This window comes from Schistocerca cancellata, chromosome 4 (genome assembly GCF_023864275.1).
Source record: "Schistocerca cancellata isolate TAMUIC-IGC-003103 chromosome 4, iqSchCanc2.1, whole genome shotgun sequence".
Taxonomy (NCBI): domain Eukaryota; kingdom Metazoa; phylum Arthropoda; class Insecta; order Orthoptera; family Acrididae; genus Schistocerca; species Schistocerca cancellata.
Genome location: NC_064629.1, coordinates 694,126,147 through 694,142,902, shown reverse-complemented (window position 1 = coordinate 694,142,902; position 16,756 = coordinate 694,126,147). Strand labels below are relative to the sequence as shown.

Sequence of the window (16,756 nt, the reverse complement as noted above, 5' to 3'; positions counted from 1 at the left end):
ACATTCCATTGGAACTACTGATGGCCTTGGGAGAGCCAGTCCTGACAAAACACTACCATCTGGTGAGCAAGATGTATGAAACAGGCGAAATATCCTCAGACTTCAAGAAGAATATAATAATTCCAATCCCAAAGAAAGCAGGTGTTGACAGATGTGAAAATTACCGAACAATCAGTTTAATAAGCCACAGCTGCAAAGTACTGACACGAATTCTTTACAGACGAATGGAAATACTAGTAGAAGCCGACCTCGGGGAAGATCAGTTTGGATTCCGTAGAAATACTGGAACACGTGAGGCAATACTGACCTTACGACTTATCTTAGAAGAAAGATTAAGAAAAGGCAAACCTACGTTTCTAGCATTTGTAGACTTAGAGAAAGCTTTTGACAATGTTGACTGGAATGCTCTCTTTCAAATTCTAAAGGTGGCAGGGGTAAAATACAGGGAGTGAAAGGCTATTTACAATTTGTACAGAAACCAGATGGCAGTTATAAGAGTCGAGGGGCATGAAAAGGAAGCAGTGGTTGGGAAGGGAGTGAGACAGGGTTGTAGCCTATCCCCGATGTTATTCAATCTGTATATTGAGCAAGCAGTGAAGGAAACAAAAGAAAAATTTGGAGTTGGAATTAAAATCCATGGAGAAGAAATAAAAACTTTGAGGTTCGCCGATGACATTGTAATTCTGTCAGAGACAGCAAAGGACTTGGAAGAGCAGTTGAATGAAATGGATAGTGTCTTGAAAGGAGGATATAAGATGAACATCAACAAAAGCAAAACGAGGATAATGGAATGTAGTCGAATTAAGTCGGGTGATGTTGAGGGTATTAGATTAGGAAATGAGACACTTAAAGTAGTAAAGGAGTTTTGCTATTTGGGGAGCAAAATAACTGATGATGGTCGAAGTAGAGAGGATATAAAATGTAGACTGGCAATGGCAAGGAAAGCGTTTCTGAGGAAGAGAAATTTGTTAACATCGAGTATAGATTTAAGTGTCAGGAAGTCATTTCTGAAAGTATTTGTATGGAGTGTAGCCATGTATGGAAGTGAAACATGGACGGTAAATAGTTTGGACAAGAAGAGAATAGAATCTTTTGAAATGTGGTGCTACAGAAGAATGCTGAAGATTAGATGGGTAGATCAAGTAACTAATGAGGAGGTATTGAATAGGATTGGGGAGAAGAGAAGTTTGTGGCACAACTTGACCAGAAGAAGGGATCGGTTGGTAGGACATGTTCTGAGGCATCAAGGGATCACCAATTTAGTATTGGAGGGCAGCGTGGAGGGTAAAAATCGTAGGGGGAGACCAAGAGATGAATACACTAAGCAGATTCAGAAGGATGTAGGTTGCAGTAGGTACTGGGAGATGAAGAAGCTTGCACAGGATAGAGTAGCATGGAGAGCTGCATCAAACCAGTCTCAGGACTGAAGACCACAACAACAACAACATACAGGTCTAATGTTTTAACCACTACACTGCCTTATAGAGTCTGAAACTGGTGAGGTCTCTAGGGTACGAAACCATTTCCAACTTTTGTTAGATTCCCACAGCCATCAATATACCCCATTGGTATTTTTTTCAGTTTCACAGTACTTTTTGCCCATGAAATATGTTGTAAACAACTAAATAGTGAAAATGAAAACTGTTTTAAATGCCATTTTTTCTGAAAATGCATTTTCAGTGTTATTGTTTTCTCAGTACTCTGTTGAATATCCCTATATTTGATCCAGATGCTAAACAACTGAGAAAGTCTTTGAAATATGCGTCAGTAGATGGTGAATGGTCTTTGTGCTTAGCTGTACTTCCCCCTGAAGTTCCAAAATTTAAATATGAAAATAGGTTTTTGTTGGTTACAGTTTTATTAGTTAAAAATCTAATGCTATATTTCTGTGCTTATATTATCACAAATAAAACACAGTGTTTTGGTATTAATGGCACTCGTGAAAAAAAAAAATTCTCTGCTATCTTGTTGAAAACTGACATTTTTGAGACTGTGCCTGTGTGTAAAAAACAAGTTGATTCTTGCAGCGAAGAAAACAGCAACCACCCACTGTTAATAACACACCTTATTTACACAAATAGCACTGTTACCAGTTTCAAAGCAACAGGTTCATTTTCAGATGGATGTTCATGTTTTGGTTGTCTTTTATATTAGTTGTTGGAAAAAATGTTAACAACAACAAATACAATATGAACAGCTGCCTGAAGATGAACCTGTCATTTCAAAACCAGTAATGGCACTGTTCGTGTAAATAAGTAGAATTATTACCAGTGACTGGTTGGTGTTTTCTTCTATGCAAGAAAAAACTTGTAAAAACTTTCTTACTGGCACCTAGAAACAGTCAGTGCACCAGTAGTAAAATAAAGTATGTATAAAAAAAGTATGTATTTTCTAATTTGTCTCATTATTTTTTGCAGTGATGTGGTTAGCTGCATAAGTCTGTGGTATCACAACACCTTCTCAGTTCCCTGGATACATATCATAGAGATACATTGTTTTTTCATTAAAGACAGATACGTTGTTTTTTCATTCTCCTGACAAATGTGTGATTTGGCACTTAGAAGCTTTTCACATTCCACTCCTCAATTACAGTTTGGAAAGATCACTTTTATCCATTACAATAATACCAGAAAATAACTATAGCGCAGAAAGTTGTTGATAATTTTGTAACCATTAATCATTTACGTAATGTGAATTTATGGATGAGAAAGCCTAATTTGAAAAGAAGCTGAATTACGTAGTGTAAAAGGATTATATACTTACTTCTACAATCTAAATGTTTGTGTGTTTATGGCAGTCAATGGTGAGGTTAATTTAGAAATTATTTTATACTTTTACATTAACACATCTGCAAGATGTTTTGCAAAGGAAAGTATTTCAATACTATTTATATTAAATAGCTCATAAAGTGACTATCTTCACATCATTATGATATCATCTACAAATGATCTGTGGAACCTGTAACTAATCTAGAAAAGCTCTTACCACTATTATTCCCTAAGAAGAGAAAACATACAACATTTCTCTTAAGTGATCAACAATAACTATGGTTAGAACACCACATTGCTTCATAAAGAATGACACTGGTAGAAGTGGTGAGACCAACAGGATACAGTTTGCTTTTCTCCCTCAACATAACTTTATTTGCTGTATCAACAACATGGGTTTGCCTCGATATCACATTATTCAATTCTGTTTATGTTTTATTTACAATCAAAGCAACATATCAATATTTTAACACTGGAGTTGTAAGTTTTTAAAAGTTTGGTCAACTTAAATTTTCACGGACTCCTCCAAACCATTATTTGAATCACCAAATTTTGTATTTTTCCCTATTAATTTCGTTTTTGTTCCGATGGAAGCTAGCAAAGAATACCCCCATACACCTACATGAACATCTGCATTCTACAAAGCACTGTGCAGTCTATGGCAGAGAGCTGAAAGTGGACCACAATAATTTTGTCAACTTTTTCATTTCTGACTTGATTTGCAGACTGGGAAGATCCATTGTTGATACTCCTTTGTATATGGCTGAATTTTCCAATTTTAACCTTGTGGCCAACACTAGATGTATACTGGAGGAAGTAACACTTTTCTTGACTAATATTGGAACATAGGCTCTTGGAACTTTCAGAGTAAAGCTCTCCACAAGTACATCTCCTTTATTGTAGCATCTCTAACTAGAATTTGCCAAACACTTCTGCAACACCCTCTCACTGATAAACAAACACAAGATCATCTCCTCTCTCTCTGTTCATTTAATACAGTTTCATTAGAGTCACAAACTGGCAAATAATACTCAATAACTGGTCAGAGAGGAGTTTTTATAAGTGATCTATTTCATGGTTGAATTACAATACGCAAAAAGGATCAAAACGAGACAAAATGCCATTCAACAGAACAAATGTAAGTGCGTACAATTCACTTTACTTGTTATCAACTGCATACACATTAACACCATATAGGTGGCACTAGCTACTCAAATATTCTTATGCAGTATGGGGGCAGACAACATACTAGTGACAAATATAATACTGTTACAAAACCCTTCTGAAAATGGGTATGATAACACGAAGCCCTTTCTGGCAGTACGCTAAAGCTTTTTAAATGTGTTTGTTATTGGTCGTGTTCTCCATCAACAATCCGTAATTGAATACAGCCACAGAGTTCAACAAGATCCAACATGGATAAAATAACTTTTATGGTGTTTTGAAACTTTGGCAGGCAGGATCTTGCTTTCAAATTTATTGAACACTATTTATGTAGCTGAACTTGTTTGTATTTTCTTTGTCAAGTATTCATTTGTCAACAAGGATTCTGCTTCCTTGAAATCTGCCATAAACACTATTCTTCTGCAGTCACAAGTGTCTTAATGAACAATGATCACTCCACCCACTCACTATCTTCCAGATTATGAAATTATTTAGCATATGGCAAAGAATATTTATGAATTTTTGCTGTAGATCTTCTACATTCTTCTACACAGACTTCAGCATTTGCTGATCAGCTAGTTTGTAACCTTCCCTTGCGGCAATTGTTAAGCAGAAATATCTTCTATTTTCACTAACTTTCCATTCAAAACCAGTGATCATTGATGTTATAATAGTCTTTTAGTTCTCGACCCTTGTCTCAACATTCACTAAATTGATTGTTTTAGCAAGTATCTTGCTACCAAATCTGATAAGTTAGTATCACAAATAGTGAATATAATATTCTTGAAACAAGTTTACCGCAATGATGCATGAATCTTTGTCTCTGCCACCCACTTTAAATGTACGCCTTCCAGTCTTAGAAGTAGGGTAAAACTGTCTTCAACCCAAAGGCTTCTTTGAACAATGGATACCTTACTAGACATGACCAACTTAGAAGTGGTATGCAGTTGAATGAGATTTTCACTCTGCAGTGGAGTGCACGCTGATATGAAACTTCCTGGCTGATTAAAACTGTATGCCAGACAGAGACTCGAACTTGGGACCTTCGCTTTTCGCGGGCAAGTACTCTACCATCTGAGCTATCCAAGCACAGCTCACGACGCGTCATCACAGCCTCAATTCTGCCAGTACCGCATCTCCTACCTTCCAAACTTCACAGAAGCTCTTCTGTGAACCTCGCAGAACTAGCACTTGTGGAAGAAAGGATATTGCGGAGACATGGCTTAGCCACAGCCTGGAGGATGTTTCTAGAAAGAGAATTTCACTCTGCAGCGGAGTGTGCCCTGATATGTAACATCCAGGCTGATTAACACTCTGTGCTGGATCGAGACTCAAACTTGGGACCTTCACCTTTCGCGGGCAAATGCTCTACCATCTGAGCTACCCAAGCACGACCCATGACCTGTTCTTAAAGCCTCAATTCTGCCAGTACCTCATCTCCTACCTTCCAGACTTCACAGAAGCTCTTCTGCAAACCTTGCAGAACTAGCACTCATGGAAGAAAGGATATTGCAGAGACATGGATTAGCCAAAACCTCGGGGATGTTTCCAGATTTTCAGTCTGCAGCAGAGTGTGCACTGATATGAAACATCCTAGCAGATTAAGACTGTGTGCCGAACCAAGACTCGAACTCAGGACCTCTGCCTTTCACGGGCAAGTGCTCTACCATCTGAGCTATCCAAGCACGACTTGCGACCTGTCCTCACAGCCTAAATTCTGCCTGTACCTTGTCTCCTACCTCTGCAAGGTTCACAGAAGAGCTTCTGTGAAGTTTGGAAGGTAGGAGATGAGGTACTGGCAGAATTGAGGCTTTAAGAACAGGTCATGGGTCGTGCTTGGGTAGCTCAGATGGTAGAGCATTTGCCCGCGAAAGGTGAAGGTCCCAAGTTTGAGTCTCGATCCAGCACAGAGTGTTAATCAGCCTGGATGTTACATATCAGGGCACACTCCGCTGCAGAGTGAAATTCTCTTTCTAGAAACATCCTCCAGGTTGTGGCTAAGCCATGTCTCCGCAATATCCTTTCTTCCACAAGTGCTAGTTCTGCGAGGTTCACAGAAGAGCGTCTGTGAAGTTTGGAAGGTAGGAGACGTACTGAGGTACTGGCAGAATTGAGGCTGTGAGGACAGGTCGTGAGTTGTGCTTGGATAGCTCAGATGGTAGAGCACTTGCCCATGAAAGGCAAAGGTCCTGAGTTCGAGTCTCGGTCCGGCACACAGTTTTAATATGCCAGGAAGATTCATTGGTATGCCCTTCCCTTTCTCCTGACTAAGAAGCCCAGTTAGAGGGGAACCTACAGTTTAATGTGGATTCCAAATCACAGTGTAACTTGACATTTTTCACATATACACACAGCTGACAAACTGAAATCTCTTGTTATTACAATAACATGACCAAGCCATTACAAGCAATATTTCCCAGCTTTATCTGCAGCGTTGAAACTTATGCGGTTGGCAATGCGATGTCTGGTTAACACACGGTCTAGTTACATTAATGTGACCACCACCTATGTTTTACGTCAATGTGCAATAACTATGCACAGATGGCAAGTGGCAGCATTAGCAGTGGAGGGTATATAAAGTGTGTCGGGGAGGGGCCTGGGGAGGTGAGAGGGGAGGGGGCCAGCAAACAGTGCGCATATCATTGTAATGTGAAAACGGAACATTTCATCAGATGTCCAAAAGGGCTTTATCATAGACTTTTGTGCAATGTGTGGAAGCTTTTCTGAAATGGCTAAGTTTGTAAACTTTTTGCATGCCACCGTGGTTAAAGTATACCGTGCATGGTGAAATGGTGCTATCAGAAACTGATGCTGAGACAACTGTGGTGCGCCACAGATAACAGATGACAGGTGAACGACTGCTGTGGTGATGTGTATGGGTGAATAGACATGCAACAGTTAACCAGCTGACCACCCAGAAGAACCAGAGGACTACCATGAGTGTCTCCTCAATGACCATTGCTGTGTATGGGCCTCTGTAGCAAACACGTGGTCTATGCACCCATGCTGACTGCCGTTCATTGGCGACAAAGGCTGGAAATTGGATGTCGATACCACAACTGGATGTCCACTGAGTGGTGGCTGGTGGCCTTTTCAGATGAATCATGTTTTGTGCTCCATCGGACAGATGGTCATTGGACTGTACGGCATGAAACATCTGAAAGCAAACATCCCGCAACAACTGTCAGAAGGGTCCGCTGGAGGGAGGAGAATTATGGTCTGGGGAATATTTCTGTGGCATTCCATGGGTGATCTTGTTATTCTGGAAGGCACAATGGATCAACACAAGTATGCACCTATCCTTGGGAACCATGCAATTTGTTTTTCCTCAGCATGATGGCATCTACCAGCAGAACAATGCAATGTGCCACATAGTTTGCAGTGTATGTGTGTGGTTCAAGGAGCGCCAGGATGAGTTTACAAAACTCCTTGGATTTAAACCCAATCGAGAATCTGTGGGACAACCTCAATCAGGCTTGTCACACCATGGATCTTCAACTGAGAAACCACTGGAGTCGGCATGGCTCCACATCCCTGTTGGTACTTTCCAGGACCTCATCAACTCTCTTCCACCATATCTTCACATCTTGCAGTGATCTACACTGAGGCATTTGACAGATGGATTGGACACTCTATTTTTGGACCACTTATGATGCTTATCTTCATCCAGATTATTCGGCATTCCCAGTATGGATTTATCCCCTTACACATAAGTGAGACTTTTTCCATTGATAAATGCAGCACCACAATTGGAGACCAATCTACTTTCCCAACATAAATGCCATTCAAAATTTAAGAATTTACTGTCATTTATTTTTGTGTCAAGCTACCTTTTTATTCTAAGCTTTATAAGCACACTAGTACCATCAAAAAATGGGAGTAATTCTATGATCTTACCCTGAATGTTTTTGCAGTTAGCAAATATAGGGTTAACATTTACTTCTTTTGATCCGCAAGGGTGTGTATTGCTCCATAACAAACACAGGTGACACATTTAGAGTTCTGTGATGTACAAACTGTTTGTCGAGCCTTCAAAGGGGGTTTCCCTGACCTAAAAAATATTCATGTGCATGCCACACTTACTCTGTTGCTTTTAATAATTGCTTCTTGTATGAAGTGAATGACTTAATGCCTAATCTGTACAAGCTAATATGGCTCTATCTAACAGTGAATGTCAAGAAACATGTATTTGTTACAGATTTTGTTGTGCCTCTGGTTTAAGCTTCCCACTGAGATACGAACTGGGGGACTGCAGTCGGTGTGTGGAATGGTACAATAAATTGCAAACTGTGCCTCCACCCCATGAGTGTAAGCAGCCTTCTTTACTACTACTTCCAATTGCTGAAAGGAACTGACAGTATCCTCTGAAGCCAGGCAATAGGTCTCACTGCTGCCAATATGAGCCATAACTTGTGGCTGGCTGTATCCTCTGGGTTCAATACCTGTAACCAGAGACTCCTCCATATTCAGAACATGATCTGTCAGGAACATACTGTATGAGAGCTGAACTTTTCCTGATTTGACTGTTATTTCCCAGAGGGGATGCATTACCTGCCTCACAACTGAGCTCCCAATAGTGAGAAATTCCTTGCTCAATGCAAGTCCAAGCCTTGCAGAAAGACTGGACCTAGTTCCAAAGAGGTGAGGTGACTCCTGCTGTTTTAGGTACCTTATCAGCAACAGCCACTGTCTCATAGCCGTTTTTAAGGTGTATGGGCACAACTAAGTGACAGGTGCCCAAATTAACCTTTAGCCCGGAGACATACAATTTCTGCACAGTCCACCAATCACTCACAGATAATAGCAATCCATCCCTTTTAAAATCAGTATTGTGTCACAAGAAGGCCCAATTTTGAACCATTCTCTGCAACCTATTCTGCTAAGGGCAGCCAGTGAGATTTAGTCTTGTTTCAAGTGCACTGCCATGAGTGACAATGGACGTAAATAACTGCTCTCCTCCAGACTGTAGCCTTTAGTGCTCATACATTTTCATTCACTGCTGTCTGCAGCAACAATTTGTAAGGAGTATCAACATGTCACCATACATAAACAAACCTCATCCTCTCCATAACTCCCTATTGCACACACTTTCTCGCCCTACACTTAGAAACACTATATGACAGTGGTTCCCAACCCATGAGTGAGATCAGATATTAGCTAGTACCCCCCACCCCCAGATACTGGCTGTCTGGCATTCACTGGTGAAGGCTTAAAAGGTCAGATAATGGGCAAATGGGGTACAGAAGGAAACTGAAGAACAAAGAAATCAAAAGATCGAGTAGAGCATTCTTGAGGAATGGAAACATCTACATCATGCCTATTACATAATGCAAAAGTGAGACATTACAACACTGTCATCATGCCAGAAACTGAAACACACCAGAAACATCCATCCTGGAGTGGAAAAGTGCACTAGGAAATATCAAGGAACCTGAGAGTGGAGTCAGCAGAAAAATCCTAGGGCCCAATAAGTTGGAAGGAGACTACAGATGGTGAAGGAAACAAGAACCCAAACAGATATCTAAGATAATATGTGACATGAAGAAATGCTGACTGAAATTTTATGGGCATATCAAGAGAATGCCAGACACCTGACAAATTAAACATATATTTGAGTATACAGAAAGCATCAAAAACATGAAGTGGATTACTGAAGTCAGGAGAGATCTGAAGGATGGTGCAATAACAGAATCAGATATACATGACAGACAAACATTCAGGCACAAAGTACTCAAGTGGAAAGTGAGCCAAGAGGTCAAGAAATTCGAGTCAGGAACAACCTGGCTGGATTAAAGAAAGAAAATGCATAGTAAGAAGATGAAAGAACTGTGGCACATAAGAAGAACTGTGGCACTTAAGAAAATATCACCTTAAGTGGGTGCTTCACATGGTCCTCTTCTGGTCTACACATTAATAATAATAATAATGTGCAAACACAGTGGTAGTGTGGTAGCAATTACATAGTTACCATAGTGCTGTGCTGTCAATCAGCCTGTTTATTGTTGCAAAGTGAATAATGAATTAATTTCTGGTCTATTGTGGGAATTACTTACAACTCGGAGAAGACATTTTCATGAGATATGTAAGCATATGTGATACATATGGCACAATTATTTTACTGTCATAGGCATATGGTAGAAAGTATGTGTGTAGTGGGTGGATTATGTAAGGAATATGTTCATACATTTGTTTCACAAGCTGTAACCTCCATCACTGTATCTCATGTATTAATACTAGTATTTGATATTAAAGATGTAATTATTGATAACTTTCACAATTAGTATTAAAATCTTATGAAATACTGATCCATTACAAATAATTTAGTTTTGTGGTCAAAATACAATTGAACCCTTTTGTTTTATCCCTCAGGTAATTCCATTTTACCCCTTAGGGGTAATTACCCCAGGTTAGGAACCACTGCTCTTTGAGGTGATGTGCACTATAGGACTGTAAGATGTCACTATAGTGTCAAGTGCTCCCAGGCGGCATGTGAGGAAGCACAGACATCACTGATGCAGCCGAGAACAGCAGCTTGAAACTTACTGCCCCTAAGCAACTTTCACAACAAAGTACAACTCACTACTTGTATTAAAAAGACCAAGAGCCATCCAATCTGACCTAAGGATGTACAGAACTGAAATACAGTTTGACACTTACTGCTAACAGGCACTAAAAAACTAATGTGCTTAAAGAGTACTGAGCTTCTGTGCACTACTTTTACGTCTGACCAAATGACCATATAGCTCTTACAAGTGCGCACGCGACACACACACACACACACACACACACACACACACAGAGAGAGAGAGAGAGAGAGAGAGAGAGAGAGAGAGAAAAGGGGGGGGGGGAAGAGTAAGCTATGAAAAACGAGCAACAATCTAAAATATCTTTGCTGCACTTACCCTATGAAATAATAGCACGTAATCATGGTGTATAGAACACACAGACAGCAATTAGGGATTCAAAATCACTAATGTACACAGAAGGGGAGAAAGAATATTTCTATAGGACACGAAAGAGGAAGGAAATTAACAGTATTGTTTTCAAAGTAACCATTCAATTTAATTAATTTAGGGAAATAATGGAAAATGTAAACCTAGATGGCTGGACAGTGCTTATTTTAGAAGCACATGATGATGCAACTAATGTAAATACTCTGTAGAAACAAAGTTCTGTGGTTGCTAATCGTACGCAGCTAGCTACTGTCTATGGTGAATGGTTTTACATTACTTGTAACTCTTCAATGGTCCTTTTGATGTTGTGATCATGCTACATTGCCATCAGCACTGCCATTAGCATGAAGCTACTACACTACAACACACTGAAGTGACAAAAGTCATGGGATAGCAATATGCACATATACAGATGGTGGTAGAATCATGTACACTAGATATAAAAGGGTTGTGCATTGGCAGAGCTATAATTTGTACTCAGATGATTCATGTGAGAAAGTTTCCAATGTGATTCTGGCTGCATGATAAGAATCAACAGCCTCTGAACACAGAATAGTGGTTGGATATAGATGCATGAGACATTCCATTTTGGAAATCATTAGAGAATTTTTTATTCCGAGGTCCATAGTTACAGGTATTATCTCTCACCACGGACAACGCAGTCGCTGATAGCGTTTACTTAATGATGCTTCCGTACAGTTGTCAGTGTTAATAGACAAGCAACACTGAAATAACCACAGAAAGCAATGTGGGATGTACAACAAATGTATCCATTAAAACAGCGAAGTGAAATATGACGTTAATGGGCTATGGCAGCAGACGTGTGATGCAAGTGCCTTTGCTAACAGTATAAAATCACCTGCAGCACCTGTCCTGGGATTGTGAGCATATTGGTAGCCCTGGATGACTGGAAAACAGTGGCCTGCACATATGAGTCTGGATTTCAGTTGGTAAGAGCTGACAGCAAGATTCACACGTGGGGCAGACCCCGCGAAGCCATGGACGCAATTCATTAACACAGCACTGTGCAAACCTGTGGTGGCTCCATAATGGTGTGGTGTGTTTTTACATGGATTGGACTGGGTCCTCTGGTCCAACTGAACTGATCTTTGACTGGAAATGGTTATGTTCAGCTACTTTGAGACCTTTCATGGACTTCATGTTCCCAAACAATGATGCCATGTCACTGGGCCATAATTGTTTGTGATTGGATTGAGGACATTCTGGACAGTTCAAGTGAATGATTTAGCCACACACATTATCTAACATGACTCCATAGAATATTTATGGGACATAACAGAGACATCAGTCCATCCACATAATCCAGCACTGGCAACACTTTCGCTATAGCAGCAGCAAAGCTCAATATTTCTGCAGAGGAGTTTCAACAACTTGTCGAGTCCATGCCACATGAAATTGCTGCACTACGCTGGGCAAAAACGTCTGACACAATATTACGAGGTATCGCGAGACTTCTCTCACCTCAGTGTATGTAACTTGAAGAAAAATATAAAATACACACATTTCGTATTTCACATGGGTTTTGGGAGCAAAGTACTTTGAAGCATTCAAGTAATGGCAAAAAGATACACAAGAATTAACCAAGCTGTCTTTGGTTGTTTTTTTGATTCTGTAAAGGGCCTAACACAATACAACATAAATAGCAGTTTACAGTTACAAGCCTAATTCAGATGTGAGAATAATATGCAGATTGTTGCTATCCTTTACTGACAACAAATACCAACTGTTAAAGCAGAGCATTAGTCGAGCAATTCTGGCTGCAATGAATGACATTCTGGATATGTCAAGCAACATTTCAAAGTCGTCAATACTCTCTTTTATTATTCCACACACATATTCCAAAGAAATAAACAGAGGAACAGTGGAAGATCTCAATAAGACTGTAATAATCTCAGGTATGCTGATGACAACATTCTGATGCTGATAATGAATATGGATTACAAATGCCTGTGAAAAGTGTGGAATGGCACTGAACACTTCTAAAATGAAATTTATCATTTAAAAGCACTGCTATATGTAAACAAGTGTGCATCAATGGAACATCATCACTGTGTACAGAAAAAAATTGGCTACTTACAATGCACTCTATCTGAAAGGTTGAATACAATATTACTGCCTGGCAGGAACATAAACCTACATCCATATCTAAGTATATGAATCCTCAAATACTTTATCTTTAATTTCATATTGCAGTGAGTAAGCCTGAAAAGCTCATGATCAATTATAAGCTACATCCTATAAATGGTATGTTGTAGATAAAGACAACATCAAGAATACAAAGGCCACACCACACTACACCATGTAGGGGAAAAATAATGAAAATAAAAAAAATAACAATAATCAAAACTCTTCCCACAATAAAATATAAAAGTGTGGTACCAGATGTTAATGTAGGAGAGATCACAGAAGAAACATACCACTATGTTTCCTTACAGACTTGGGTTACAGTGGCCTTCAAATGTCCAGTGCAGATTGAGAGGGGGAGAGGAGGAGGCAAGTAACAAACTGATTGCGTTGAAAATGTCTAAATCTATGATATTTCAAATGGTCAAAACAAAATTTGAAGCAGGTAGAGTATGATACAATTTTCTCTCTCACAAAAGTTTGTAAGAGGAATATATAGCTTTATGATTCAGAATGAATACAGTTAACACAGTAAGACCTGGTGGCAACTGATGCCAAATACGATGGCAGATGAAAGGAATACAGTGATCAGGTCAGAGTGAACAAGGATCAAAAGGAGAGAAAGTGAGGTGCGAATATACAAAGAAAAGCAGTGATCAGCAGACACATGAATTAGAAGCACTGGTAAAAATGGGGAAGCACTGGTGGAAATAGAGAACATCAGAGGAAAAAATGAAAAGGGATGAGACCGGAGGAGGCAACTAACGTGATTGCAAAATATGATGTTGAGTGAGGAGGTACTACTTTTAAGACATTTGATTTATATTTGAGAGGAATGGGTTCAAATCCAATATAACAATCCTAATATATATATGTTTGTATCTGTGATTTCCCAAAATTATCTCAGGTAAATGGCAGGTTGATTCTCCAACAAGACTATATCAGATTTCTTTCCTCATACTTATCCAATACGGCATGTTCTCAAGTATGGTTTATACAGGGAAAATGTTATTGCATTACACCCAGAAGATGTTAAACTGAGTAACCTCATACATCAACCATAGAAATCGAGGCCTCAAAGAGCTGAACGTTAAGGTGTGTATTCACTAGCAAGTAACTTGTGCAAGTGCTTAGACTAGCATAAAAACTTGTGACTGTTTAACTTCCGCAAGTTGCTTTGCGAAGTTAATTTCAGAAACTTGCTGCAAGTACTTACAGAAATGTTTCCACTATAGATCTGGGTTGTGAGACAGGCTAGTAAAAGTTTGCAGCTTATCACCAATAGTACGAACGATACTAAGAAGTCAGTAGATACTAAGAGTCAGTAGATTTAACACAACAGCACTAAAAACTTATTCTATGTCATGCTTTGTACTACATAAAACGGTGGAAGAGGGGGGGGGGGATGAGAGGGGGAAAGAGCAGAGTAAATGTCCACCTTACATTTCGTAAAAATGATAGTGATGACAGAATGTTTAGGGTACTAAAATCATGTCTTCCTTTCAGGAAAACGTTTTCCATAGTTTCTCTAACCCACATAGGCAAAATTACCTGATAATTCTTTCAGTAAGTTCACACCCTGTTCTTATCTGAGAGAGATAAAAATCCAAGTATAATAACCACCCTATAATAAGTCAGAATGGCAAATTTTGAAAGATAAAAATAAAATAAAACACAGAAATTAAAAAAAAAAAAACACAAGAATCTGATGGAGCAAAGATTTTATTGGGATGTCTTTTATTCATTTTAAATTCTTAATTTTATAATTAAATGAAATCACAGAGGCTGATCATTTGCAGTGTTCAAACCAAACTGCTGATATCTGGAGGGAAAAAAAAAGAAAAAAAAAGTGTGGGAACATGAGGACTGATTTAAACAATAATTTCTCACTGAAAATATTTTTGAAAACTAGTACAAATTTTTACTATATTTCAACTATAATAAGTTCAGAACATAAAATGCATTCAAATTTCGTTGTTAATATTTTATCTACATGCATGTCACTCCATCCAAGAGAAATAGGATGTTTGCTAAACAGAGCTCTAAATTACCCACGTACACATGTGTGCATACCTTTCATTTATTTTATTACGAAAATTAATGTCAAAGCCTTAAAAAATCTCATCTTTTAGGAAACATCTGTCTTTAAGGTTTGGGAAAAAATCACAACATAACAAGTCGATTTCTTTTTGTAATTTATGTCCGTGTTTTCCCCCTACTTGTTCAGCTTCCTTAAATTCATTAATGTCGTGTGACTGCGAATTATGGTTATATCCTTTAAATACATATGCAGAGGTGATAAAACAAAGACATATATCTGTTGCATTGATTTAATGAATAACAGCGTTCGATATTCCTCCAAACAGATACAAGAAAACAACAACAATACAAGAAAGGGATATAGTATGCTAAAAAATGGGGTAAACTTGACAGGTCACAACTCATGCAGTACCCTCCACCATGCTACTACTTTTGAGAAAACGTATAACACAACCCACTAATACTTTGCTGGCTGTTTTCTTTTAACAATGCGGCAGATTATTTCATCAAAAGAATGTTCATTGTTGCTATTTCAAGAATACAACTTAGACAGCGTCCCTGTCAAATTAAAAACAAATAAACAGAAATGTATATCTGGCAGTATGGTGCCGAAAGATTTCGTGAGCCGTCATCAAATTCGAATCCTCGCTCTTCATACTATATGAAAATGACGATGTTATGTAAAAGAACTATGCACTTACATGTGGCAATGTAAAACTCCAGTAAGTCACCGAACAACTTTAGTATGCCGCATCTTTCCGACGATTAGCGTCTGCACTTAAATAAGTTGTAAGCTGCACTCTCTCACTCAACATACGGGAATACTCATTAAAGCAATAAGGGTTGGCTATACCATGCATAGCTTTTAGTGTTTATTTATAATTCAGCACTTGTTAAACAACGTTATGGCGTTTATTCCCTTGTGTATTTGTGATTCACGAGTATATTTTATTCATAGGCTGAAACATCCGCGTAGTAAACATCACTTAAAGTGACTCCGTTATTTAGATTGTTTACATGAAAAAACTTTACTAACATTGTATGTATATAAACGTTCAGCGTTTCATGAAAACAATCAACCTACAACCGCCATTAGGAAGCACTATACAATATACACAGTGGATATCGATAGCCCATGCATTTCTGCTGCAAGCGTCGATATATTCCAACAAGGCACCTAAGTCGAAAGAGGCACGATGTCGATGTGATTTGTTTGAAGACGGCCGCAAGATGGTCCTGTGTGTCATTGTAGAGTCAACTGGTTTACATGGGGCTCCCAAAACCGGATTTCGTAAACCAATTTCCCAATACCGATCCTGGGTGGTCATGTTAACACTTCAAAATCGATTCTGGAAATCCGCTTGTAGTTGCCGGTTTTCCAGTTCCGCAAACGATTTTCGCTCCTATGTAAACGCAACCGGCTTTGAAATGTGCTTGGGCTGTCAGGTTTCGTCTTGTTTTTAAAAAAATTCGGTTAATATGAACCCAGTGGATTTTTTTTACAGTGACGGACAAGTAGAAATATTAGGCTGTAGCTATTCACACCTCGTCTGACTGAAGAGGAATAGCGATTGTGCTGACTAAATCAGAAACTGTAACAGCTGTTTTCCAGGCGCCATATTTAACTGGGCTAGTAAATCCGCTTCAGAGCTCAACATGTAAACACGAGAGCAAAAACGGTTTAGA

The 16,756-nt window shown here is 38.9% G+C and overlaps 1 protein-coding gene across 2 annotated transcripts in view; it reads right to left on the bottom strand.

Moving 5' to 3' along the window:
- The window catches only part of LOC126183650 (zinc finger protein ZFP2-like), a 48,993-nt gene extending 32,835 nt beyond the window's left edge, over positions 1-16,158 (bottom strand). Inside the window, exon 1 of one of the 2 annotated variants that reach the window (XM_049925793.1) lies at positions 15,772-16,158. In XM_049925793.1, coding sequence (XP_049781750.1) covers positions 15,772-15,773 — 2 coding nt within the window. In that variant the 5' untranslated portion in view covers positions 15,774-16,158. The remainder of the gene's footprint in view (positions 1-15,771) is intronic. The other variant, XM_049925795.1, reaches the window with a different exon arrangement.
- Between the last annotated feature and the right edge of the window lie 598 nt (positions 16,159-16,756).